Source organism: Haemaphysalis longicornis, unplaced genomic scaffold (genome assembly GCF_048455015.1).
Source record: "Haemaphysalis longicornis isolate Haplotype H1 unplaced genomic scaffold, Haemaphysalis longicornis Haplotype H1 scaffold_6, whole genome shotgun sequence".
Lineage (NCBI taxonomy): Eukaryota > Metazoa > Arthropoda > Arachnida > Ixodida > Ixodidae > Haemaphysalis > Haemaphysalis longicornis.
In genome coordinates, this window is record NW_027526407.1 from 90,845,265 (window position 1) to 90,870,508 (window position 25,244).

General features: G+C 47.2%; 1 protein-coding gene across 2 annotated transcripts in view; it reads right to left on the bottom strand.

Moving 5' to 3' along the window:
* The window catches only part of LOC144141025 (TNF receptor-associated factor 5-like), a 148,627-nt gene that overhangs the window by 108,772 nt on the left and 14,611 nt on the right, over positions 1-25,244 (bottom strand). For both annotated transcript variants that reach the window (XM_077672510.1, XM_077672511.1), the window contains exon 2: positions 4,255-4,548. In XM_077672510.1, the coding sequence (XP_077528636.1) occupies positions 4,255-4,494 (240 nt within the window). In that variant the 5' untranslated portion in view covers positions 4,495-4,548. The remainder of the gene's footprint in view (positions 1-4,254; positions 4,549-25,244) is intronic.

Here is a 25,244-nt window from a genome sequence, read left to right on the forward strand (position 1 = left end):
TCTGCGTATTGGCTGACACCATCATACCAGCGAGGTCAGCGGCATTTGTTTCTGTTCTTTGCCCCGGAGTTGACGTAGACGGCTTTGAAGCATCGGTCGAACCAGTTCCTCTGAATTGTGCCAAAAAAGGCATTCTGGTGCCACGGTCAGTTGTTTCAGTTGTCCAAGGATACACCGCATTGTGGACAGTTAACTACTCTTCTGAGCCCGGCGTGCTTCCCCGTGGCCTGAAGCTTGCCAAATTCTCCGAATTTGCGTCTTCTTCGGTGGCGGTTTTGACAGAAACTTTGGATTCCCCTTCTCACAATTGCCCGGTGGACACTGCCAGGTTGGAGGGCATGGTAAATGGATGCCTTGGCCCAGAAAAACGTCGCGCATTGGTACAAGTGCTTACGCGGAACTCAGGTGTGTTTTATTTCGCCCGCCAACATCAACGCTCTTCTATACCGAACACACGGACCCACCATTTAATTAACACTGGAAGAGCACGGCCCATACGGCAAAAGCCTTATCGCGTCTCTCCTTCTGAGCGACGAGTCATTAACGAACAAGTTGACGAGTTGTTGCAGAAGGGCGTGATTAGGAAATCCTCAAGTCTTTGAGCGGCGCCGGTGATTTTGGTCAAAAAGAAAGATGGGTCATGGCGCTTCTGCGTCGACTACCGGCGCCTTAACGAATTACCAAGAAGGACGTATATCCACTTCCCCGGATAGACGACGCAATAGACTGTCTCCATTGGGCTTCATACTTCTCCACAATTGACTTACGATCAGGCTACTGGCAAATTCCTGTGATGATAAAGAAAAGACCGCCTTTGTCACGACCGATGGACTTTTCGAATTTATTGTAATGCCTTTTGGACTCTGCAACGCCCCTGCCACGTTTGAGCGCTTTATGGACACTGTCCTTCGTGGACTTAAGTGGGAGGTGTGCATGTGCTACCTTGATGATATCTTGATTTTCGGTCGCACTTTTCAAGAGCACAACGCTCGCTTGGCCACTGTTTTGGAATGTTTGGACAAGGCTGGTCTCATCCTAGACTCGAAACAATGCCGATTCGACGAAAGGCGCACACTTGTACTCGGTCTCGTTGTCGATAAAGAGGGTGTCCGACCAGATCCGCAAAAGATTCTAGCCGTCAGCCGCTTTAAAGAACCGTGCTCTGTTAAGGACCTCCGCAGCTTTTTAAGACTATGCTCCAACTTTCGCCGTTTTATTCCGGATTTGCCGACATAGCCTACCCTCTCACATGCCGTCTCCAGAAGAACCTCCCATTCAAATGGAGCTCTGACTGTGACATCGCTTTCCGCCACCTGAAGCATCTCTTGACGTCGGAGCCGGTGCTTCGTCACTTTGATCCCGCAGCCCCAACGGAAGTGCACACCGATGCCAGTGGTATTGGACTGGGGGCAGTCCTTGTTCAACGACACGGTGATGGGGAGCATGTTATTGCTTATGCGAGCCGCACTCTCAGTAAGCCAGAGCGGAACTACACAGTCACAGAACAAGAGTGACTCGCGGTCGTTTTCGCCACACAACGATTTCGCCCGCACCTCTATGGACATACCTTCACAGTCGTCACAGACCACCATTCAGTCTGCTGGCTCATCAATCTTCGAGATTCGTGTGGGCGACTGGCACGCTGGGCGCTCCGACTACAGGAATATGACTTCACGGTGTCGTAAAAGAGTGGCCGCAAGCATGCCGATGCCGACTGCCTTTCCCGGCTGCCATTACAATCAACGGACGCAGATGCTGACAACCTTGATGAGTGCCTCGCCTCGGTGTAGACGGCGTTTCTCGATATAGCTGTGTTCAACGAGAACAGCGCAAGGACAAGAGTTTGTACCACCTTTTCGCCTCAGCCGAGTCGAACCCTACTAGCCGTTTCTGCCTCCACAACGGCTTGATTTTCAAGAAGAACTATTCCGCCGTCGGTTCGCGCATTCTTCTTGTGGTACCACAATTCCTTCGGAACGTTGTTTTGAACATTATGCACGATGACGTAATTTCCGGCCACATGGGGCTTGCCCGCACTCTTCACCGCACCCAACAACGCTTTTACTGACCCAACATGCGCAAAACTATTGAGCGCTATGTGGCTTCTTGCAACCAATGTCAACGTTACAAACATCCCACCACTGTCCCAGCAGGCCGACTTCAGCCTGTGGACCCGGCATACCGTCCTGTTGAAAAAGTTGGCATAGACTTGTTGGGACCTTTCCCGCGCTCATCACACGGAAACCGCTGGATTATTGTATGCGTGGATTACTTATCACGCTTCGCTGAGACGGCATCCCTACCCTCTGCACCTGCGACAGAAATCTCGCTCTTCTTGCTCCGGAACGTTTTGCTACGCCATGGATCCCCAAAAGTCATAATCAGTGACCGCGGGCGCCAATGCACTGCGACGGTGGTTGAAGAGCTTCTTCGCCTTTGTGCCGTACAATTTCACCACTCCTCGCCATACCACCCTCACACTAATGGTCTGACGGAACGAACCAACCGAACATTGACGTCTATGCTAGCGATGTACGTCGCTTCGGACCACAGAAACTGGGACGAGCTGTTGCCATTTATAACATACGCATATAACACGGCGAAGCACGAAACCACCGGTTACAGCCCGTTTTTCATCCTTTACGCCCGTCAACCTAGCAGCGGCCTGGACACCATGCTTCCTTTCTCTCTGCATGACGAACCCTCGTTGGCGAGGATGCTCTGCCTAGCTGAAGATGCCCGTCGACTTGCTCGTCTACGTACTCTCGCGTCCCAACAGCGATCCAAGAAGCGATTTGACAGTCGCCGACGTGATGTTACGTACGCGCCGGGTGACTTTGTGTGGCTATGGACGCCATTGCGAAAGCGTGGGCTATCCGAGAAGCTTCTGTCCCATTACGTCGGCCCGTTTGTAGCGATGTTTCGTATGTTATTTCACGCTTAACTTCAAGTGGGCGACAATCCAAAAAGACACAAGTGGTGCATGTTGCCCACATAAAACGTTGCCAAGAACGCAGTTTAAGTTAACTTGCCCAGAGGGCTTCGTCTGGGACAGGGGAAATGTTACGCCAATATTACACGCCAGGGGTTGCAACCATGCCAGCATCATCACCGGAGTTGGAGAAAGAAGAGAACAAGGTTGCACTCCGGCTTGGCCCCATCATTTACGGACCGCTCTACCATCTACGCTCGTCCTACACCGTCCAACCTCACTGTAAATAAATCCATCTCGTAACAATATCATAGTACAAATATCTATAAGGAATTGGACCTAGGATGGCGATATAGTGAGGCGAAATGACATCCGGCGGACCATCAGGATAACACAGTGGAAGCCTAGCAACGGGTCTATAAGAAGGGTACCAAAGCGAATAACATGATGAAGGGAAGAAATAACGACGTTTGGAGGCAAAGAACGGGCTCGAGTAGCACAGGACATGAGTGGTTGGAGGTCAATGGGAGAGGCCTTCGTCCTGCAGTGAACCTAATTAGCCCGTGGAGGATCACGATTGCTAAGCAAAGAAGAATCGGCGTATCCAGGGGTGACAACACTGCATCACCAGTAAAGTAGCCTTCCTGAGACTACCTTCTTCAGTCCCCAAACGTCATTACCCGCTGGAGTCGCATGTTGGCGTGGTCTGAGCACTTGTTGGTATGGTAGAAGCTGAGGTTTCTACACCCAACTTCGGTCGACATATTTTCGAAGAAAGACAAGGCCCGCGTACGTGCACGCTTGATGCATTCTTGTACATGTTCGGTAATGCACCTATCGTGTGCAAGCACTCCTTACCTTGAATAATTTTGCGCGTCGAAGCCATTGCGGCACGTGACATCGTGGCCTGACCGCGTGCAGTGCAGCCGTACTGCCCAGGCGCGGCAAAATGCGTCTTATAGGGTCTTATAACAAGACAGACACGTCTTATAGCACACAATGTTTTCTGAAACGTCCCTCTTACTTACAAGCAAAGAAAAGTGATTATGTACTCCACAAACCCTCTACGACTCCACCCCGCAACAGTTGTAACGCAGCCGTTTCCGTCAACTACATTACTATTGTTAAAATGCGAATCTAGGGCCTAAACATCTCAAGCCAGAGAGCTTCGAAAACGTCCACTTATGGATCTCCCAAAAGGTTGGTTCTTGCTCAAATAAATAAAATTGGCAGAACAGCTGTGCAAACTTTGTGGTCACTCAGAAAACACCCTGCTACAGGAGAAACATACAGGAAAAAACATAATAAATACCACCACTTACGTCCATAGCGTAGGTTTGACCCCTGCTGAAGGACCATATGCAGTTGGTGATGTCCATAGGAACAAGGACGCATGCTTGGCAGAAGATGTGTCCGTGGCCATCTTTGAGACCCTTTGGTGTCACAGCATTGCAGGTGCAACAGAGGAGCTCCGGCTTTAGCTTCTTTTCAAACGACAAGAGCAAACCGTTGGGAAGCTCGTCTACATCTTTGACGGCATACTTATTTGGGACGGCCATCATGGAGTGTTGGTCGTATAGCCGTTAAATATCGGCATCCCCCTGGATTTCCATACCCTGGAAAACATAGAATGAGAAAGGAGTCTTCAAGGCATGCAACCCAGCTTACATGTGTAAAACTTTAGAAATACGGTAAAGATGAACGGAATGCTATTTTTAAAAAGAGACCTGTACGTAGGAGACTTTCACTTTAAGGAAAATTTGCGCGGAAAAGGAAGGGAACCACACCGAATACGAAGTTACAAAACTGGCACGTATTATTTACATCGCATTTGGGGCGTGTTGTGATTGAGTTTCGGATTAGTAGAAGGAACTTGGAAGTACTAGAACTATATAACAGGGAACAAACATGGGTATGTCGATTTACGTTTCGTAGAAACCCGTAGTAATCAACACTCAATGTTATTTAAAACTACACTTTGATATGCAAAATTAAGAAAGGTAGATGGAATTGTCATATTTTAGCCTTCCTAGCGCGTTATTGCCTCATATTTTGTTCACAGATAGTTCGACAAAACAAGTGTTACAGGCGTTTCCTGTAACCAGATCTCTTAAATATGTGGCCTTGTATTGTTAGCAAACGGGAATTCCGTGACTTTCACAGCCTTCATGCACACTAACAAATTTTGACATGTTAATAAAACTCGGCGAAACGAAAGAGGTGGTTTTGCCCCAATGGTTATAATTTTATAGAGAACGTTTTATATAGATAAGCGCCGTCTTCTGCTGAGAATTAAAAATCAGTAAAATTTGAGGGTACGAGGTTTCGGCTTCGTAGATCAAATATAGTACACTGAAGCTTTGCTATAATAACGTCCGCTGTAAAGAGCTTTGCATAATTACACCACCTCCGGAAAAGCGCGGCGTGTAAATCGAAAACGGAAACACTGACTTGAAACTGTTGGCCGAGAGGTTCGCACTCCCCCTTTTCGTGGTTCCCCTTAATCTCGATAACTTTCGATGGTGCTTGGACGGTTCGGATTGGGGAGTTGGCACACGTTCACTAAGGAAGATATCATTTAATGAATTCTTTGCACTTTAGCAGTAGTCAAGCAGTTTTGTATTTTTTAGAAGTAATCTGATAAGAAACTGAAGCAAATGACTTGTCGGAAAATTCATCGGCCCTTCTAAGCGGTTACAAAAGACCAGCAGGTGAGAAGTGGTGTTTTTTTCCTTAATCGACGGTTATACGCACGAATGAAACGCTTGTTATAAAATTAGCCATTGCGCACGCTTGCTTGTTAACTAACTAAATGAAACTTCGAAGGAGTACACTTATATTGTAAGGGACAGGCATGGGGCTGTCCGTTTCACTTCAGTAGAAGCCCATGTATTTCAGTGCAGATGGGAATTAGGTAACGTTTACAACTGCCAGCCACATAATTGTACACAGTAAACGAACCCCGGAGTAATTTCAGAGTCATCTTATTGGAAATTAAATTCGGCTTCGTGGTATCGTACCAACCAAAAACAGTATATTTTGTTCTCAATACACCAAAATTAGGTCTAGAGGTACACAGCATTCGCGAAAATCTGGAGCCAGAATTTGTTTTGACGCGACGCATACACTGGAGGACATCGACCAGCGCTGGAGGATAGCTGTAAGTAACACTGCTGTAAACTTATTCTTGAATGATATTGAAGTTGGGATGATGATTGATGGTTACTATTGGTTTCCATTTTGTATCGGGGTGATGACGTGTCATATAACCAAAAAGGACTAATATGCATAAATTTTACACTCTTCCTTTTTACAAGCTCCGCTCCTAGGTTAAGCACAAACACTTATTAGGCACAAAATACTTTTTTTTCCTGTTACAGGTGGTAACTGTCCTAGGCAATATTCTCCTCTCTGCTTTTCGTCCACAAGCACTGTAATCGTTTTTTTCGTGGCCTCGACAGCCTTGAAGTTAACTTCCTCTGCACTACTCTTAAATTCTAGGGCTTCCGGAAGTCGAATATATACCTCGTGTAGATTCGGATGGATTCCCTGGCATTCTAACACTATGTGCTGCAAAGTTTCTGTTTCTTTTCCGCAGACCACGCATACGCTATCTTTTTGTGAATACTTCCCCACAAAGCTCTTAGTTCGCAAGCAACCTGCTCTAGCCTCAAAAAGCAAAGCACTGCCCTGGGAATTACCGTAGAAATCTTCCTTTGTTATATCTTTTTCTTTGTCCAATTTCTCCGCCCGGTACATCTCTAACGACATTATTTCTTCCCTTTTTTTTCCATTTATCCGTTTGTAATCACCCTTGCCTCTTTTTCGGTTGCATGGGCTGTTTTGCATTCTCCACTGTTCTTTACGTAATTTACCCTTAGCTTGTAGTCTTCCTTAACCACTGCGTGTCCACGCTTTTCCAGTGTCGGTACCTAAACACCTTAGCTGCCCACCTACATTGATCCAGTGCTCTCAACCTCCCCTGAAAACACATTTTACTCTGCGCCTCTCGAACGTCAAACGAAGCCCCCCCCCCCCCCCCCCCCCCCCCCCCCTTCTCCCCAAAGCTCTCTGCACTGCTTTGTTGTTTTTCCGTGCGCTCCAAAGGCCAAACGGCATACCAATATGTGGTTCACTTGTAGGCCTAATTGAACGTCTGATTTTAGGCAGAGTACATCATTCGCGAATGCGAGACACGGAACCATTACTGCTTTCCCCATTCCTCTCAATACTTCATATTTGTTATAACCCCAGAGAGTTTTATGCTTTATAATAGCTGCGTTTCGCGTTCCCTTACCCTTACGTTGCTCCTCGTTAGTTCTAAGTAGTTATCCCCTTGGTTTATTCAAACTCCAAATCTTTATATTCCCTCACTCTGGGTAATTCGCCATGCTGAATAGACACTGCGTCAGTGGTAGTGTGATTGAAATCCATTGTTCCCGGTTTTTCAGCGCTAAAATTTCAACCGAGGTTGATGGCTTCCTGGCCGCTAATATTTAGCAGACGTTGCATATCAGTCTGGTTAACAGCTAAAAGAACAATGTCATCTGCGGATAACATTCTCGAAATACACTGTTGTAGCACTTCGCCTTGCAGCCTATAAAAATAGGTTGAACCCTACTTGGCTTTCTTCCAGTTTCTTTTCAACGCTGCCATGTAAAGCGTAAACCGTATTAGGCTCAAAGGGCATCCCTGTTTCAGTCCCCTATTGGTGTTGACCTGCTGGTCGCATTTCTATGCTTCCCATGTAAGGTGCAGTCTATTATCTTTATAGATTGCTTTAAGGAACTGTAATAAATCGACATATAATCCGTAAAGTTTCAGCGTTCTCTACAGCCGTTCTCTGTTAACGTTGTGACATGCCGCTTTAATGTCCAAGAACGTCATCCATATTGATCCATTCTGCGCTTTCGCAATTTCAATGCAATGCATTATCACGAACAAATTTTCATCCAATCGCCTGTCTTCTCTAAATTCATTCTGCGGTTCCCCAAGTATTTCATTTTCTTCCCTGTCCGTCGAAGAATCACGAATCTGGCGCAGACTACAAACTGGCACATACTATAACTCCACCATCCTCTCCCACATCTCCCCCTCACGCTTCGAGTACAACTGCCCGGACTGTCAAGTTCCAGCCACCACTGCCCACCTCGTCTTCCTGTGCCCTCAACACCTTGTTCCCCTCCCTTCCCGTACCCCTGAGCAGTGGGAATGCGCGTTGACCAGCTCGGACCTGCAGGAGCAGCTCAGCCTGATCCAGCGGGCCACGCTAGCAGCGGCGGCGCGCGGCCTCCTGAACTGAGGACGCCACCCACCGTTTTTTTTTTTCTCAATAAACGTTTTCCCTCCTCCTCCATCCATGCTTGTATTTCTGATTTTATCGCCTGCAGTACGAATCTATACGCCTGTCACAAACTGCAGGCCAGGCCCTCCATTTTTTATATTCGGACGGCCGACATGACGGCCTCCCGGACGGGTTTCGGCCATTTTGCGCCTCGCTGAGGAATTCGGTGTCCCCCCTTCGGCTTTGTGCTCACGCCCTTTGTTTCGCCCTGCCAGCTACGAGGACAATGCGAGGTGCCGCATTCCAGCGTGCAGGTGCGGAGGGTGCCGTAACGATCGCTAGCTCGGACGCCCGCGTACGATCGTGGCGAGTTGCCGAGGGCCCCGAGAGGGGGGAACGGAGGAACAATGGGTAAGACTTCGGGGTGGGTCTACGGGACGGCCGGCGGAGGTTATTTAAGCGGACGCAAGCGGTCGTCTGGTGCAGTCGGCTGGAGATTCGTGAACGTGCTACGCGGGGAAGTGTCCGGGGGTGACGCGCTTTAGCGGAAGTACATCGGTAGGCTCGCGACGGATCGGTCCACGCCTTGGCTCAGCACTCGAGTTCGCCCGTCGCCGCGAGTCCCCTGGCCAACCAGCTTCTGCACTCCGGAGCCCCGAAACACGTAAGCGGCTGCCCGGCGAGGTCCGCTCCACCTCGTCATGACTTTCCGCCGGTGAACCGGCGTGTCCTCCTTGCTTCGTAGAGAGTTTCTTTTACAACGCCCCTCCCGCCGTATTTTGGTGATGGTTGCATTTTAATTGGCGCAAGGCCAACTGGGGCAAAGAGCGCCAAAAAAAAGATGGTTAGCTACCACATAATAAAGTCAATACTAGAAGTGAATAGCACCAAAAAGAAAACAAATAAAGACAATGAGGATGGCTGGTGTAGAGGGCCAGGTTGTGATTATGCATGATACGATATGAGATTCAGAAATGTAACTTCTGATAGATAATTAAAAACACGTTTGATAGTGAACATTGGTTCATCGCTTAAGAAGTGCGATGGGTAGAGTGGGATTTGTTGTCTGTAGATTTCTGGAAAGTGTTTGCGTCATGTGGTGTGAAGTGCCTTGCATGTGATTAGTATGTGCACTACGGATAGGGCCTCTCCGCACCTGCTGCACTGGGGTCTAGAAGATCCCGTCACCAGATACGAGTGCTTTGCATGGGTGTGCCCTATCCGCAGCCTAGCCAAGGCGACTTCTGTGTGTCTGTTGCGTGTGTGAGTGGTGTATGGTCCCAAGCGTGGTTTTATAACGTGTAACTTGTTATCTGTCTGTTCACTCCAGTGTGTTTGCCATGTTCTACGCAAGTGTTGTCTTATGTGTGGCTTGAGGTCTGTATATGGTACGGTTGTTATGTCTACAGTGTTCCTGAGTGCAGCAGCAGCTGCCCTCTCGTCTGCCAACTCGTTTCCAGCGATCCCAGCGTGTCCTGAGACCCAGCAGAGGAGCAGCTGATGCGTCTGCGCATACACAGACATGATCATGTTAAATACAAGATTAACTATGTGGTTTTTGGGGGGGGGGGGTGTATGCGATGACAGTGCGCGAACAACACTCAAGGAATCTGTGTAGATGATAGACTTCGGAATTTGATTTTCAAGTATGTGTCGTACAATCAATAAAATTCCATATGCTTCTGCTGAGAAAAATTGTTGTGTGGACGCTCATGGTTCTGGCTGCACTGAAATTCGGACCATGAGCAGCGCAGGAGACCATAGTGGAGGTTTTAGACGCGTCACTGTAAAATTCTGCAAGTGGGTATATAAACTGCAGAGACAGAAAGTGCTGCAGTATTGCAGCTCGCGGTACCCGATTTTTGTCAAGTTTCATAAAAGAAAGGTCGGAGGACACAGGACGAACTTTCCAAGGAGATAAAATGTCTGAAAATGATGATCTGTACACGTCTAAAAACGAAGCGCTCAGATCCGAGGCTCGCTCTCTCACTCGAAGTGAAAAGGGCAGAGGAACGGATGGGCGATTTACAAAAAGCACAGATGTGGCTGTGTCGTTAAAGACAGGATAAAAAGGATGGTTATTCAGCGACGAAATTTTAAAAGCATAAAGTAAGTCCATGTACGACCGTTGGTTCTCAAGGCTTCACTTATTACACTCGGCATACAGACTATCAAAAGGGCTAGTGCGAAAAGCACCCGACGCAAGCCGTAGCCCCAAGTGTAGCACTGGGTCAAGCATTCGCAACGCTGTTTTAGTCGCCGACCCATATACCACACTGCCATAGTCTTCGTATCGTATCTGTTTGTTTTATGGCGCAAGGGCAACGATGGCCAAAGAGCGCCAACGCAATGGTTGGTCATTTTGAATGATGTTTTAATAAAATGGTGCTGTAAATGTGACGATTTTAAAGCGGTTAGTGCGGGGGTGTATACAGCCCCTCATTTAAAACAACAATAAAATTTGGGGAGTGGGAATGGTAGGGTAAGAATGTAAGAAAAATAAATAGACATTTATAGCGTCCTCCCACTCTGAGGGGCCCCGAGGTTACACTTGATATGATATGCGGTTTAAAAAGCCAATGTCTCCCAGGTAAGCAAAAAGGCGTTTACTTGGAATTAAGGGTTGATAAGCTAAAAACATCGAGGGATGAAGAGGAATCATGTGAGTGTAGAATTCCCGGAAGTGTTTTTTCCTTGCCTTGTGGAAGTACCCACACTCAACTAAGACATGGCTGACAGATTGGCGATGTCCGCACTTGTCGCATTGTGGCGGTGGTTTGCCCTGCAGAAGGCGCGAGTGAGTAGCGTATGTATGGCCTATTCGTAATCTGCACAAGTATACTTCCGTTGTTCTGTTGTGTTTTTTTGTGTAGTAGCTGCCTAATTGGGGTTTTATAGTGTGGAGTTTGTTATCTGTCTGAGTGTCCCAGTGTTGCTGCCAATGTTGTCGGATTGCCTTTCGAATAAGTCGTTTCCAGTCAAGATAGGGAAGTTGCTGAACGTCGACGCTGCAGCGAAGTGCTGCCGCAGCGGCGCTCTTGTCTGCGAGTTCATTACCAGGAATGCCACTGTGTCCAGGCACCCAACCCACGACTATGACCTGTTTTAAAGCGTAGGCTGCCATTATCTCTTTAACTAACCTGTTCACCACAATGTTCCTACTTGGTTTTCCATAATGCAGTGCTGTCACAACACTCAACGAGTCTGTGTATATAATGGATTGTTGTGCTTTTGTTTGTATTATGTGTTCTAGTGTAATTAATATAGCATGTGCCTCAGCCGTAAATATACTTGTGTTTCTGTTTAGTGTCCTAGTGCTGGCAAAGTTGGGACCGTGTGCAGCACATGCCACAGCAGTGGCAGTTTTGGAGGCATCTGTGTAAAAGGCAGTGTATGGGAATTTGTTTTGCAAGTGCAGGAAGTGTTGTCGGATGAGTTCTGCGGGTGAATGTTTTTTGTAAATTTCCTTGAACGACATGTCACAGGTGACAGGGCGCAGTTGCCAAGGCGGCATGAACTGAACGAAGTCAGCTTTGTAAGATTCTGATAAAATAACCCCAAGTTCCTCCGCATCCACCTTCACTCGGATAGAGAAAGGCAGAGGAAGCGACGGACGCCTCACAAACAGCCTTTCGGACGCTTCGTTTTCAAGAATAGCATTTAGCGGATGACTATTTAAGGATGTTGCCCTTACGCAGTACAAAAGTGCCATGTATGTACGCTGGTGCTCTAAGCACCACTGATCCGTTTCTGCATAGAGGCTTTCAATAGGACTCGTCCGGAAAGCCCCGGAGGCCAGGCGGAGCCCCAAGTGCAGCACTGCGTCCAGCATTTTTAGAGCTGTTTTTGAGGCAGACCCATACACTACACTTACGTAGTCTATACGGGACCTGACAAGACTGTTAAAAACACGTAAAAGGCATGTTGTATCTGCACCGTATGACTGGCGGGAAAGGACTTTTAGGATGTTCATAGTCTTCATGCATTTCATTTTAAGTTGTTTAATGTGTGGGACCAATGTAAGTTTATCATCTAAAACTACTCCAAGAAACTTGTGTTCTCTTTTTACGGGTATGTCGACTCCCTTAAGTTGTATGGTTGGTTGCACATGAATCCCACGCTTCCTGGAAAAGAGAACACAAGTGCTTTTCTGCGGATTTAGGATAAAACCACTTTTGTCTGCCCACTTGGCTAGTCTGTTCACAGCAACTTGGATCTGCCGTTCACAGATAGAGGAGTTGCATGACTTGAAGCTAATGTGAACGTCGTCTACATAGATTGAATAAAAAATGGTGGGTGGCAGTGCTCTCCCTAACGTATTCATTTTTCAATGAAAAGTGTGCAGCTAAGCACTCCACCCTGGGGAACGCCATTTTCTTGTGTATATGTCCTGGATAACGCTGCACCAACTCGTACCCGGAATGTTCTATCTGATAAGTAGCTTTCCAGTGTGTTTAACATGTTTCCACAAATGCCGAAAGATTTAAGGTCCTGCAGGATGCCATACCGCCAAGTGGTGTCGTAGGCCTTTTCGATGTCAAAAAATACAGATATACAGTGTTGTTTATGGGCAAAAGCTTCTTTAACATAAGATTCAACAGCTATAAGATTGTCAGTTGTTGACCTGCCCAAGCGAAAGTCTGCCTGGCAGCTATCAAGGACACCATGATATTCCGTCTATTGATCATCTTTTCAAAGAGCTTGCTCAAGCATCTTGTCAAAGCAATAGGGCGATAGCTTGTCACAGAAGAGGCATCTTTCCCCTCTTTCAATATAGCCAACACAATTGCCTCTTTCCAAGCATGAGGGAAGTACCCAGCACACCATAGCTTGTTGTACAAGAAGAGTAGAGTATTGAGGGTATTTATGTGCAGGTGCTGAATCTTTGTGTATGTTATTTTATCAGCTCCTGGCGCCGAAGCACGGCATGTGTTGAGGGCTACCATAAGTTCCTGCAGCAAAGAAGGAGAGTTATACCCATCATTAGATTTCTTGTGGTCACGAATAGGCTTTCTTTCAATAGATTCTTTGTATCGCAGGAATATCTCAGTGTAGTGGGAGGAGCTGGAAATATGTTCAAAGTGCTGCCCCAGGGTGTTTGCTTGGTCTTAAGTGTATCGCCAGTGGAGCTGACAAGAGGTGTGACATATGTTTTCTGCCCCTGCAGTTTCCGTATTCTGTTCCAAACTTTGCGCGCATCTGTGTAGGAATTTATTGATGATAGAAAATACCTCCAACTATCTGTTTTTGCCTGCCGTCGGATTCGCCGTCCCATGGCTATTGCGCGCTTGAAGGAAATTAGGTTTTCTGTAGTAGGATACCTGCGGAGGACCCCCCAGGCCTTATTCTGAGCATTTCTAGCCTTCTTGCAATCGTCATTCCACAAGGGCCTCTGAAGATTACGTGTGGTACCGGAGGTCTGGGGAATAGAAACGCTAGCAGCATCAAGTATATGTGCTGTGATGAAGGAGCACGCTTCATCAATACCTAAGTGTGTTATTGATGTGTAAGTAAGTTTCGACATCTCTTTAAACGTAGCCCAGTCGGCACCAGCTTCTTTAAACTTTTCATGTGAAGTGTAACTGTAGGGACATTTTCCTAAATATCTGAGGGTGACTGGGAAGTGGTCGCTCCGATAGGGATTCGTACCCACTTCCCATTCGATGGACGGAAAAAGAACGGGGGAGCCTATAGCAAGATCAATGTGTGAATATGTGTGGTGTGCTATATTGTAGTATGTCGGCTGCTTTTTGTTAAAGAGACAAGCTCCGGATGACAAGAGAAAGTTTTCTATCAACCGGCCCCGGGAATCTGTGCGTTCCGATCCCCATAGTGGGCTGTGCGCATTAAGGTTACCAACTAGTAAAAACGGTTCTGGCACTTGATCTATAAGGAACTCAAATTCGTAACTGGACAGACGATATTCAGGAGGAATGTACAGTGAGCAAATTGTTGTTAACTTGTTGAAGATAATTGCCCGGACAGCAACCGCTTCTAGGCCGGTGCGCAAATGAATAGACTGACAAGGGACAGCTTTTTGTATAACTATTGCCACACCACCAGAGCAGTCCGAGCAGCTGTCTGTCTTTCCTAAATACTGAGTATTTGTTTAGGAAGTTGGTATGCTTAGAGTTCAAGTGAGTCTCTTGTAAACACAGGACAGTTGTTTGAGTTTTGTGAAAGATTTCATATATATCATCTAGGTTATTAATTAATCCTCTACAGTTCCACTGCGTAACTATTTGTGCTACCATAAATGTTTAAAGAAGATTTTGGCTGGTGAAGACCAGGGATGGATGTATCACCTACCACACTCAGGTATGATCTGGGCCAGTGACACGGGGGGGGCTGCTGGGTTTTTTCCCCGCCCCGCCATGGAGCGCTGTTCTTTTACCGCCTTAGGCGCTGGCCGAGACGGTGTCATGTCTATGTCCTCGTCTGAGTGCTGGAACAGCGACGAGATGGAGTCCTTGCGGCCTCCGACACGGAATATGTTCGAAGTGGAGGAAGGATTCCCTCCCACCATCGTTTGTTGCGTGTTGGACGCAGAGGCGGTCGAAGGACCGGCCACATCTACATCCATGGCTACCTGAGGTCCGGTAGCCGGAAGAGGGGGACCAACAGCAGAGCCGTCACTCCTGGCGTTCGTGGCCGACGCAACACTTGCGGGTGCCACAGGTGTTGTGTCAGCTGGTTGGGCTGCCTTAGGCAGCACCTTGGGAGGCTGGGGCGGCACCAAGTCTGCTTCGCAGTACTGGGTGGCCGCAGTGACAAGACGCCGCTCCGCCCCCCGGCGAGCTGCGTCGGCATACTTCGCAGAAGCAAAGGCGCTGAGCCTTTTACGCGCTTCTAAGTAAGAGATGTTCTCGCTGACTTTAAGATTGAGTATTTTCTTCTCAAGTTTGAATGTTTCACACGTCCTTGAGTATGCTGTGTGCGGGCCACTGCAGTTCGGACACTTAATCAAAGTGCTGTTGCAATTCTCTTTGGGGTGGTCGTGCTCTGAGCCCTTTGCACACGTTAAACGCCCACGGCAGTTGTTAGTACTGTGCCCATAACGTTGGCACTTAAAGCACCGACGCGGGTTGGGGATATATGGTCGGACGGTACATCGAAGAAAGCCTGCATTCACAAATTCGGGTAAGGTACTGTGGTCAAAGGTGAGGACATGTTTGATTTTGATTTCGTGATTTTCTCGACGCATAATGATCCTCCTTACTGCAATGACGCCCTGGTCGCGCAGGCCCTCGAGGATGTCAGAGTCAGTTTCATTGCAGAGATCAGATTCGGATATCACACCTTGGGATGTATTTAGCGTTCGGTGGGGAGTGACTTTGACTTTCAGGTCGCCAATAAGGGTTTGTTCAAGAAGCTTTTTTGATTGTGCCGGGTTGGTTACTTCTACAAGGATCTCTCCAGAGGTCAGTTTCTTGGCTTTGTAGTGTTTTCCCACAACACGTTCAATGCACTTAGCTATTAAGAAAACGGACGTAGATGTCACTGGTTTTGTATTATCTTCGGATGCAATGATCAAGAACCGGGGGAGGTTGTCAGGTATTTGAAACGATAGGGCAGGCAATGGGGGAAAGTTCGCTTCGGTGCGGCCCCTTTTGGGGGGCCAATCAGTGGGTTTAAAAAATTTTGAAAGAACCATGCAGCATGGAAAAAAGCAGGTAACGGGGGTACTTCCTTCGCTCGGTTTACCCTGATGCCGAGAGAGGTCCCGGAGCTCCCTGCCTGGTAAACAGACAGGGAGCCCATCCGCCGGAGCTTGACCACGGCTCCGACAGCCACCGTTTGTGGTTTCTACCTTTCACCTTAAAACTCCTAGCCACGGTAGGATACAGCGTGAGTATGGGGGTTCGGAGTCCGCGGTATCGCCAGTACCGTCACCAAGATTGCTCAAGGCGCCCCGTGCCGGGACACTGCCATAGTCTAAACGAGACCCAACCAAAGCAGTATAGAGCCGTAGTAGTAGTTCTTTGTTGGATCCATACGATTGATGGGAGAGAACCTTAAGTATATTCATTGTTTTCAGACATTTATGTCTAAGTTCCTTGATGTGTGGAATGAATGTAAGTTTCTGGTCAAACACAACACCTAAGAACTTGTGCTCCTTGTTAACAGGACGCGACACGCCATTGAGAGTAATGTCTGGGGCCGGATGGACCCCGCGCTTCCTGGAGAGCACAACGCAGGAGCTTTTTGCAGGATTCAATTTAAACCCATTCCTGTCTGCCCAGCCGGCAAGCTTCTTGACACCGAGCTGGACTTGACGTTCGCATATTGACATATTACATGATTTAAATGATATTTGCACGTCGTCTATATACATGGAATAAGAGATTGTTGGTGGCAGTGCCTTTCCAAGAGAGTTCATCTTTACTATGAAGAGAGCGCAACTTAACACGCCACCTTGCGGCACGCCGTTTTCTTGGACGTGAACCTTTGAGAGTGCACAACCAACTCTTACTCTGAACGTTCTCTCCGACAAATAACTGAAAAGGGTGTTCAACATATTACCCGAAAGACCGAATGACCTGAGGTCACTAAGGATCCCATAACGCCAAGCGGTGTCGTAGGCCTTCTCGAGATCGAAAAAGACAGTTACGCAATACTGCTTATGCACGAAGGCATCCTTGATGTATGAATCAAGTGCAACCAGTTGATCGTTTGTCGATCGCGCCATCCTAAAGCCTGCCTGGCAGTTCTCGAGAAGACCACTGCCCTCGATGAAGTACACGAGCCTGCGATTGATCATCTTCTCGAAGAGCTTGCACAGGCAGCTCGTCAGGGGTATTGGACGGTAACTTGAGGGGGACGACGGGTCCTTTCCCTCCTTCAAGAAAGCCACTACAATGGCCTCCCTCCAAGAGTGTGAAATGTGCCCCGAAAGCCATATTTTATTATATAGATGTAGAAGTGCTTCAAGTGTGTCTGCGTGTAGGTGTTGTATTATTGTGTATGTAAAGTTGTCTGCGCATGGAGCTGCGGGTTTACACGTGCTCAGAGCAGCCCTCATTTCGTGTAGTGAATACAGGGAGTTGTAAGAAGTCTGTGATTTGTTATTGTCGTGTAGGGACTTCTTTTCACAAGAGGCTTTATGTTTCAGGAAAGTGTTCGTGTAGCGTGCTGAACTGGACACATGTTGGAAGTGTTGTGCGAGTGTGTCAGCCTTGTCTTCCAGAGTGTCCCCTGTTGTACTGACCAGGGGCCGGCTGTGTGTCGGTTGTCCTTTGAGTTTGCGTATACGTGTCCATACTTTCCGTGTGTCTGTGTAGGAGTTTATTGATGTTATGAATGTACGCCCACTCTCTCGTTTTGCCTCACGGCGCACACGTTTTCCTAATGCCTTGGCCCGTTTGAACAAGAGGAGGTTTCCCGACGTGGGGTACCGACGAAGGATACCCCACGCCTTGTTCTGGGCCTCTCGCGCCCGCCTACAGTCCTCATTCCACCATGGCCTCCGCTGGTTGCGCGGGGACCAGAGGCGTGGGGAATAGACTTCTCGGCGGCGTCGAGGATGTGCGCCGTGAGGAACTGGGTAGCTTCTTCAACGTGTAGGTGTCCTATGGATGTGTGGTGTAGTTTGGATGTCTCTGTAAATGTATTCCAGTTAGCTCGTGCTTCATTGAACCTATTATTGGAAGATGAACTGCTTGGGCCTTTACCTATATATGTAAGTGAGGTGGGGAAGTGGTCACTGCCATATGGGTCAGTTCCCACACCCCACTCGAGAAGAGGAAAGATAACTGCGGAGCCAATAGCCAAGTGAAGACATGAGTATGTGTTGTGTCCTATGTTATGATATGTAGGCTGTTTATTGTTGAAAAGGCATGCTCCAGAGGATGTAAGAAACCTCTCTATCAGGCGAGCCCGGGCATCCGTACGAGACGAACCCCAAAGAGAATTGTGAGCATTATGGTCGCCTGTTAGAATGTACGGTTCGGGCAGCTGGTCAACCAGCGCCTCGAAGTCAGAGCTCAAAAGTGTGACATCAGGAGGGATGTATATGGAGCATACCGTTATCAACCTATTAATTATTATTAAGCGTATTGCTACAGCCTCAAGGATAGTGTTTAAAAGTGACAGGGTGGCATGCTAAAAATTTCCGGACGATTATGGCCACACCGCCAGAAGAGTGTATGCAGCCATTCCTGTCTTTCCTGTATACCAGGTAACTGTGTTTGTGTTCAAGAAGTTTGTGTTTTTAGAATTCAAATGTGTTTCCTGAACACACATTACACTTGGCTGATTGGTATGCAGAATCTCATACACGTCGTCAAGATTATTCAGAAGGCCTCTGCAGTTCCATTGAACTATGTTTTCTCTTCCCATTATTTAGTGTGAAAGCTACTGGAGTGTGTATGTTCATGTGTCGTCTTTCGGGGCTGTGACTCTTGGATTGGGCTTTTTGGGCGGCCTATCTGTAGGGCTGGACGTCGGAGGCCGCTCCTTGCGCTGCGTTGCAGGCAAGAACGGCACGACGTCCATCTCGTCGTCCGATGTCCTGGGTGCGCCCGTCGAACCGGGCCCCCCGGACTTGGCCCCCCTTCGCGTGCCCTTCATTTGAGCCGCCACCGCCGCTGGTGTCGGGGGCACGAGAAATGGCACGGGCGGTGCGGTGGCGGTGGGAGCCGGTGCGGGGCCCGTGCTGTCCATGGCACCCTCCAACGCACTGGAGGACGGGGAGGCAGGGACGGGAACGGCACCGGTCCCGACGGAAGAAGTTGCCACCACAACCGCTGCTGGCTCAGCAAGCGGTGCGGAGGCGCGTTGGGCTGCCAGAGGCAACCCAGGGAGGGGCGGAGGTGGGACCAAGTCCGACTCGCGGTACTGGGTCCCCGCCGAAACCAGACGCCGCTCCGTCCCCCGGCGAGCCGCGTCGGCATACCTCCCCAGGGGGAATGAGGCGAACCTCTTTCGCGCCTCTGGGGAGGTGATGTTCTCATTTACTATCAAGACTATTATCTGTTTTTCTTGTTTGAATTTTTCGCAGCTCCTGGAATAGGCAGCGTGCGGTCCCTGGCAGTTCGCACAGGTGAAGCTCTCGGATTCGCATTTATCGGTGAGGTGATCGTGTGCTGCACATTTTGCGCACGTCGGTTTACCACGGCAAGAGGTTGTGCTGTGCCCAAACCGCTGACACTTGAAGCAGCGGCGTGGGTTTGGCACGTAGGGTCGGACCGGACATCTCATGAAGCCTGCGTTGACCGACTCAGGAAGTGTTGAGTGGTCAAATATCAAGATTATGTGTTTAGTAGGTATTATTTGGTCGTTTCGGGGTATCGTGATTCGCCGCACTTCGGTCACGCCCTGATCGCGAAGGCCGTCAAGCAGATCGGCTTCAGTCTCATTTATTAGATCTCTATCAGAGATGACGCCCTGCCAGCTATTCAGACGGCGATGGGGCGTGATCTTGATGTCAACATTGACCATGCGCGTTTGCTTCAAGAGGTTACAGGACTGTTGTTTGTTTTGGACTTCAATTAGGACTTCTGCGGTTGTGAGCTTTTAAGCCTTGTACGATTTGCCTACAAGGCTTTCAAGAAACTTGGAAATGAGAAAGACAGACTGGGAAGTGACGGGTTTTGATTTATCTAGGGATTCCATTACCAGGAAGCGCGAGAAATTATCGCGCTTTGGAATGGAGATCGAAGACAAAGGAGGATAAGATACTTCGGTGCGGCTCCTTTTCAGGGACCGATCACGTTTGGAGGGGGGGTTTGAAAATGCCATATGATACATTGGAAAGCAGGGAGACTGGGGTACTTTCTTCTTTGACCTTACCCTGGTAGTCAAAGAGGTCCCGGAGCTCCCTGCCTGGTAGACAGGCAGGGAGCCCATCGGCCGGAGCTTGACCAAGGCTCCGACGGCCACCGTTTACGGCTTCTACCCTTCACCTTTAAACACCTCGCCACGGTTGGACACGGCTTATGTTGGGAGCTCGGGGTCCGCGGTGTCGCTGCTCACCGTCACCATGAATACTCAAGGTTCCCCATTGCGGGGACCCGCCGTATTCTGTTTGTTGCCTAGGATTAAGATATTCGCATCCTTCCAGGGTTTTTTTAGCGTCACTTGTAGCTAACGTGCTGAGAGTTGGTTTTTTGGTGTCTTGTTTGTAGTAGTGTTGTTTGGAGTCGTAATTGTCGTTATCAAGGGTAACGATATTTGAGGACGTTTCGAGTGTCGTGTACAGCTTGCAGAGCTGTTAGATGTTTCTTATAGTGAGTGCTGTTGTCGGGCGTTAACGATGTTTGTCCCATAGAGTGTTTCGCGTGTTGCTAGTATTTTTTTTTGTAGTTGCGTTACTGAGGTGTAACAAGTGTTTGCCTCTAGAGTGTTTCGCGTGTCGCGTACAGCTGTCTGAGTTATGTTTTCGAGGTCGAAGGTTAAGGCGTAGGCCACGGTGGATCGAGTGCCTCCGTAGTGGACACCTTGTGTATTTGGTTGTCCTTTGTTGTGTTACCATTTAGTTAGAGCGCTCGTGCGCTTAGTGTACGGTCAATTAGTGCCTGCGCGCACAAGGCCGATGGCAGGGTGAAGGCTTCTTTTTCTTGTGTCGGGCGTTGACCTGTAATCTCTTCTTCATGTAGTAAACCTATATAGTAAAAACGTAGTCGAGCATCTCCGTTGGGAATTTATTCACCCCAGCAATCTCGGCACACATGAAAACTCACGGGCCGGCCACCCTGCTAAAATATAAATAACTGTTGTCTCGCGCCCTTTTTTGGTATTTGCAAGCGGACGCAATTATCCGGGAGAGGAGTTTTTGACAACGCCAATGACGTTACTCTAAGTTGTCTGTATAAATCAATACTGGCTTTGTTGCCTCTGCTTTTATAGATTAAATTCTTCCTACTTTTTAACCAGTACTCTGATATTTGTTTGGTTTGTATCACCTTATCTATTGCTTTCATAAATGATGCCTTACTTTTAGGCCCAAGCAGCTTTATCAGTTGCATTGGTATTCAGTCCGGGCCCACTAGTGTCTGGGGAGATACCTTTTGTTCTGCTTTTTTGCAATCAAGCTTGCTCAAACTTCTTTCCCTTTCCGTGGTCTTCTATGGCGCTGATGTTGTCGGTACCGGCTTCGCTACATCTATTGCCCTAAACTTCTCACTAATCACTCGATAAATATGCGCCAACGCGTGCTCTCCTTATAAATGTTTCTCCTCATCATCGATCAGGAATGGGGTTAGCCAGTGCGTAGCAATAACCAAGTTTTCCCCGCAGTGACGTTTATGTTTTATGGCAAGGTGAACATGCTGATTATTGTTGGGCAAATTTAGGGCATTCACTTTCTAAACTTGCAAACACGAGAAAGTCACCGCTGCCTGGAAACAGATGTCCAGTGTAAATTGCGAATTCCAGCATTCCAAACGGTACACGAACCTAGCGACTTGATAATCGCCACCTATGGCGTTTAAAAATAAACTTTACACATGAGTGCAATTAAAACACGATGATAGCTTTGTACCTTAGACTCGGTTCAGTTTTGCAGTGGTGGCACCAGGTGCTCTACACTAGCTGCGTCTAAACATGATCACTCGTTACCTTAGCATCGATTGCATGAAGTATGCATTTTCGAAACTTTCGGATTTATACCCCGCATTTCCGAAGGCGAAAAAGAGATAATAGATTATACAGGGAGCATGCCCATTATTCTGGTGTAAGAGACCACTTATAGAAGCAGGAAATCAACGTTTCTCGAGCTATTTTTGCAATTTATAACGATACATGACAGAAAGTTTCCAGTTTCATTTTTTTATTTTTTGCCACACTGAAGATATTGTCTATGGAAAGCAAAAATGTGGGAATCATGGGATATGTAATAATTAACTTGCTATACGTTGATTCTACTGCTTACGCCACCTATACGGTCTCTCTTACAGGATCTGGATACGAATAATTAGTTACCTCACCAGCTCGTCAGGCGACCCATGGAACGGAAACCATTTAATGCCATGTGTTATCGAACTTGTCATCTATTCCAATACCTTGGGTAGCAGAAACTGATATTGCCAACGACCTTACAATTTTTCTTTTAATTTCAACACTAAACCACGTTTTTCCGAGGAGTGTTACTACACCTCAGTGTTCAAAGAAGAAAAATGTTTTAGAAACCATCAGGGGTAATCATTGGTCTGTTATCAGTCAGGTGTGTGATCCAGTCAAAGCCCTTATTCTTTCTGCTTATCTTTCTTGAACGCTGTGAACATTTGCACTACAATCATACGATGTAAAAAGAAATACGCTTCTGTGTACTCCTTAGATGACTAAGGGATATTAAAAAGTATAAGCAAGTAAGATAATCTGTACAAAAAAACTGGAAGTAAACCCTTTAAACACCAAACTTGCCATGCGCTATAAGAACTATCGTAATGTTCTTAACACCGTATTAAGACAGTCTAAGAAACGGTTCTATGAAAACAGTGAAAGCTTTTCAATGATTTTTTGAACAGATCTATACAACGCCCTCCCATATCTAATATCAAGTTCAATGACACCGTGTATCACCAGTCCATTGACATTGCCAACGCCTTCTGGGACCATTTTTTCTCACCCACCAACATCGAACAAGTCACTGGCGTCGAGGAAAATTTGTGCCGCACCAACAATCATTATATCTTTATTCTGCCACCGCGGAAGAAGTGTATCTTACAATTTCGCATTTTAAAAATGCCAGTCTAGGTTTAGATCGCATTTCTATGCGCTATTTCAACGAAGCGGCTTGATTCATTTCGGTTTCCATACGTCATATAATTAACATATGATATATTATATATGTCATCAATCCGAAAACAGTTGAAGCAGTCCAAAATTATTCCCGTATTCAAAAAAGATGACAAATAAATCAAAGCTAATTATAGGCCGTTTTCTATTCTTTATTCACTTAGCAGAATAACCGAAAAATTATTTGCCAATTGAATAAACAGCTGTTTAAACTAGTTTGGCATATCGAAAACTTGTCAATATGGCTTTCGCTCAGGAGGCCTACTAACTTACCACTGCTTTCCTCAATTGGCTCTATCAAATGATCAAAATATAATTCTCAGATTGTCGGCTTCGTTTTCTTAGATTTTAGGAAAGCCTTCTATACAACTAATCACAACATCTTATTCAGTAAGCTCGAAGCGTATGGCATTACTAGCCCGTAACTAACATTTTAGAAAACTACTTGCTATATAGGGAACACGTCCTATATACTGGAAATAGGGGTTCACAGCGCGGGAGACAAGGACGACGAAAAAACACAAGACGAGCGCTGAACTTCAACAAGCTTTATTGACGATAGCGCCCAGAATATATACAGAAGCGGAGACACAAGCGGAGACCATCATGCTTCTGATGGTCAGAAGCATGAGAAGTTGGCGTGTGCTGTTGCCGATGTGCTCTGCATTTTTGAAGACTGCCTAGCACCTCTTGTCCTCACCCACGAACTTCCGGTCGATGGGGAGTTGAGATTTTTGGATCTGAAGCTTAGCATTTCTACTGCTCACCTTTGCTGGGTCTATGAGCCCCGGGCAAACAAACCCCTCCTGCCTTTTCTGTCGGCACATTCTAAACTTGTCAAACGCGGTATCGCAAATTTATGTTTCACCAATGCCCTGCACAAGTCTTGTAGCCACTCTATGGAGCCTAGCCTTCTCACACAGGCGTCTCGCCTGAGGAGCGCTGGGTTTCCGGAGTCTCTATTGGTTTCCGTGGCCGAAAAATTGTTAAAGAAAATTAAGCAGGGAGAGAATGCCACGACAGACTGCGCTGACGAGAAAAAGCCTCTTGCGGTGCTGCCATATTTGCACAAAATTTCGCACGGTTTGAAGAAAATAGGCAACAAAGCGAATGTCAGAGTGGTGTTCTCTGCCCCTGATAAATTATCAGGGCTTTGCAAGCGCGTAAATTCCCGTGCCGGACGAAAAAACACTTGCACCACCAAGCACAAAAAGCCCTTTGTTCCTTGCACTGCTGGAGTTGTTTATGTCATTTCGCTCACTTGCGGAAAGAAGTATGTCGGCCAAACGGGCAGATGCCTAAACGAAAGATTAAAGGAGCACTATTACAATGTCAATACCGCAGTACAGGGCCATCTGGGTATTCATTGTCGAGATTGTGGTTGCGTTCCGGTCTTTAACAAATGTGAAATCATCTACAGACACCGTGAGCAGCTAACACGCGAGATCGTAGAAGCTGAACAGATACAGCGACTGGGTGAGCTGTGCATCAGTGTGCCGTCGGTTGCACTTTCCAATAACGAACTCCGTTATCTGAATGCGTCGCGATTGTGTTAAACACATGCATAAGTGTGACTTCATGCCCTCCGCCTTGTTTATCTTGTTTTTTGTCTTCTTTTTTGTGTCTCCGCTTCTGTATATATTCTGGGCGCTATCGTCAATAAAGCTTGTTGAAGTTCAGCGCTCGTCTTGTGTTTTTTCGTCGTCCTTGTCTCCCGCGCTGTGAACCCCTATTTCCAGTATGAATTACCAACACGCCCAAGCATCCACTCTACTACGTCCTATATGCAACAGATACATTTTCTGAAACAACCGTTAGAAGCAAATGTGTGCCTCAAGGGCCACTTTTGGGCCCCCTGCTCTTTTTTTTTTAACAAATGATATTCCCGACAGCCTCCAGTCATCCCCTTCTGTCTAAATGCTGATGACACCACTATCTATACATCGGCAAAGTGTACATTCTCTTTAAAATCTAAACTTAACCTTGCTCTCTGTAATGTCTTAGGTTGGTATAAAAAGAACAAATTAGTAATTAATCCTATCAAATCGAAATTCATGATTTTCAATTCAAGTCAGAATGTCATAACCCAGCTTCCGTCCTTAACAGTGGGTAAAAATTCTATTCCTGCTTGCGTTTCTGCAATATTTCTGGGTATACGCCTTTATCGTCACCTCACGTCTCATCTTCATATCAAGCCTCTAACTAAACCACTTTCGATTTCGTGCGCCTAATAAGGACCGGCATTTTTTCGCGTCTTCCGCACTGTTATCACTCTATTTCTGTTTTATACAC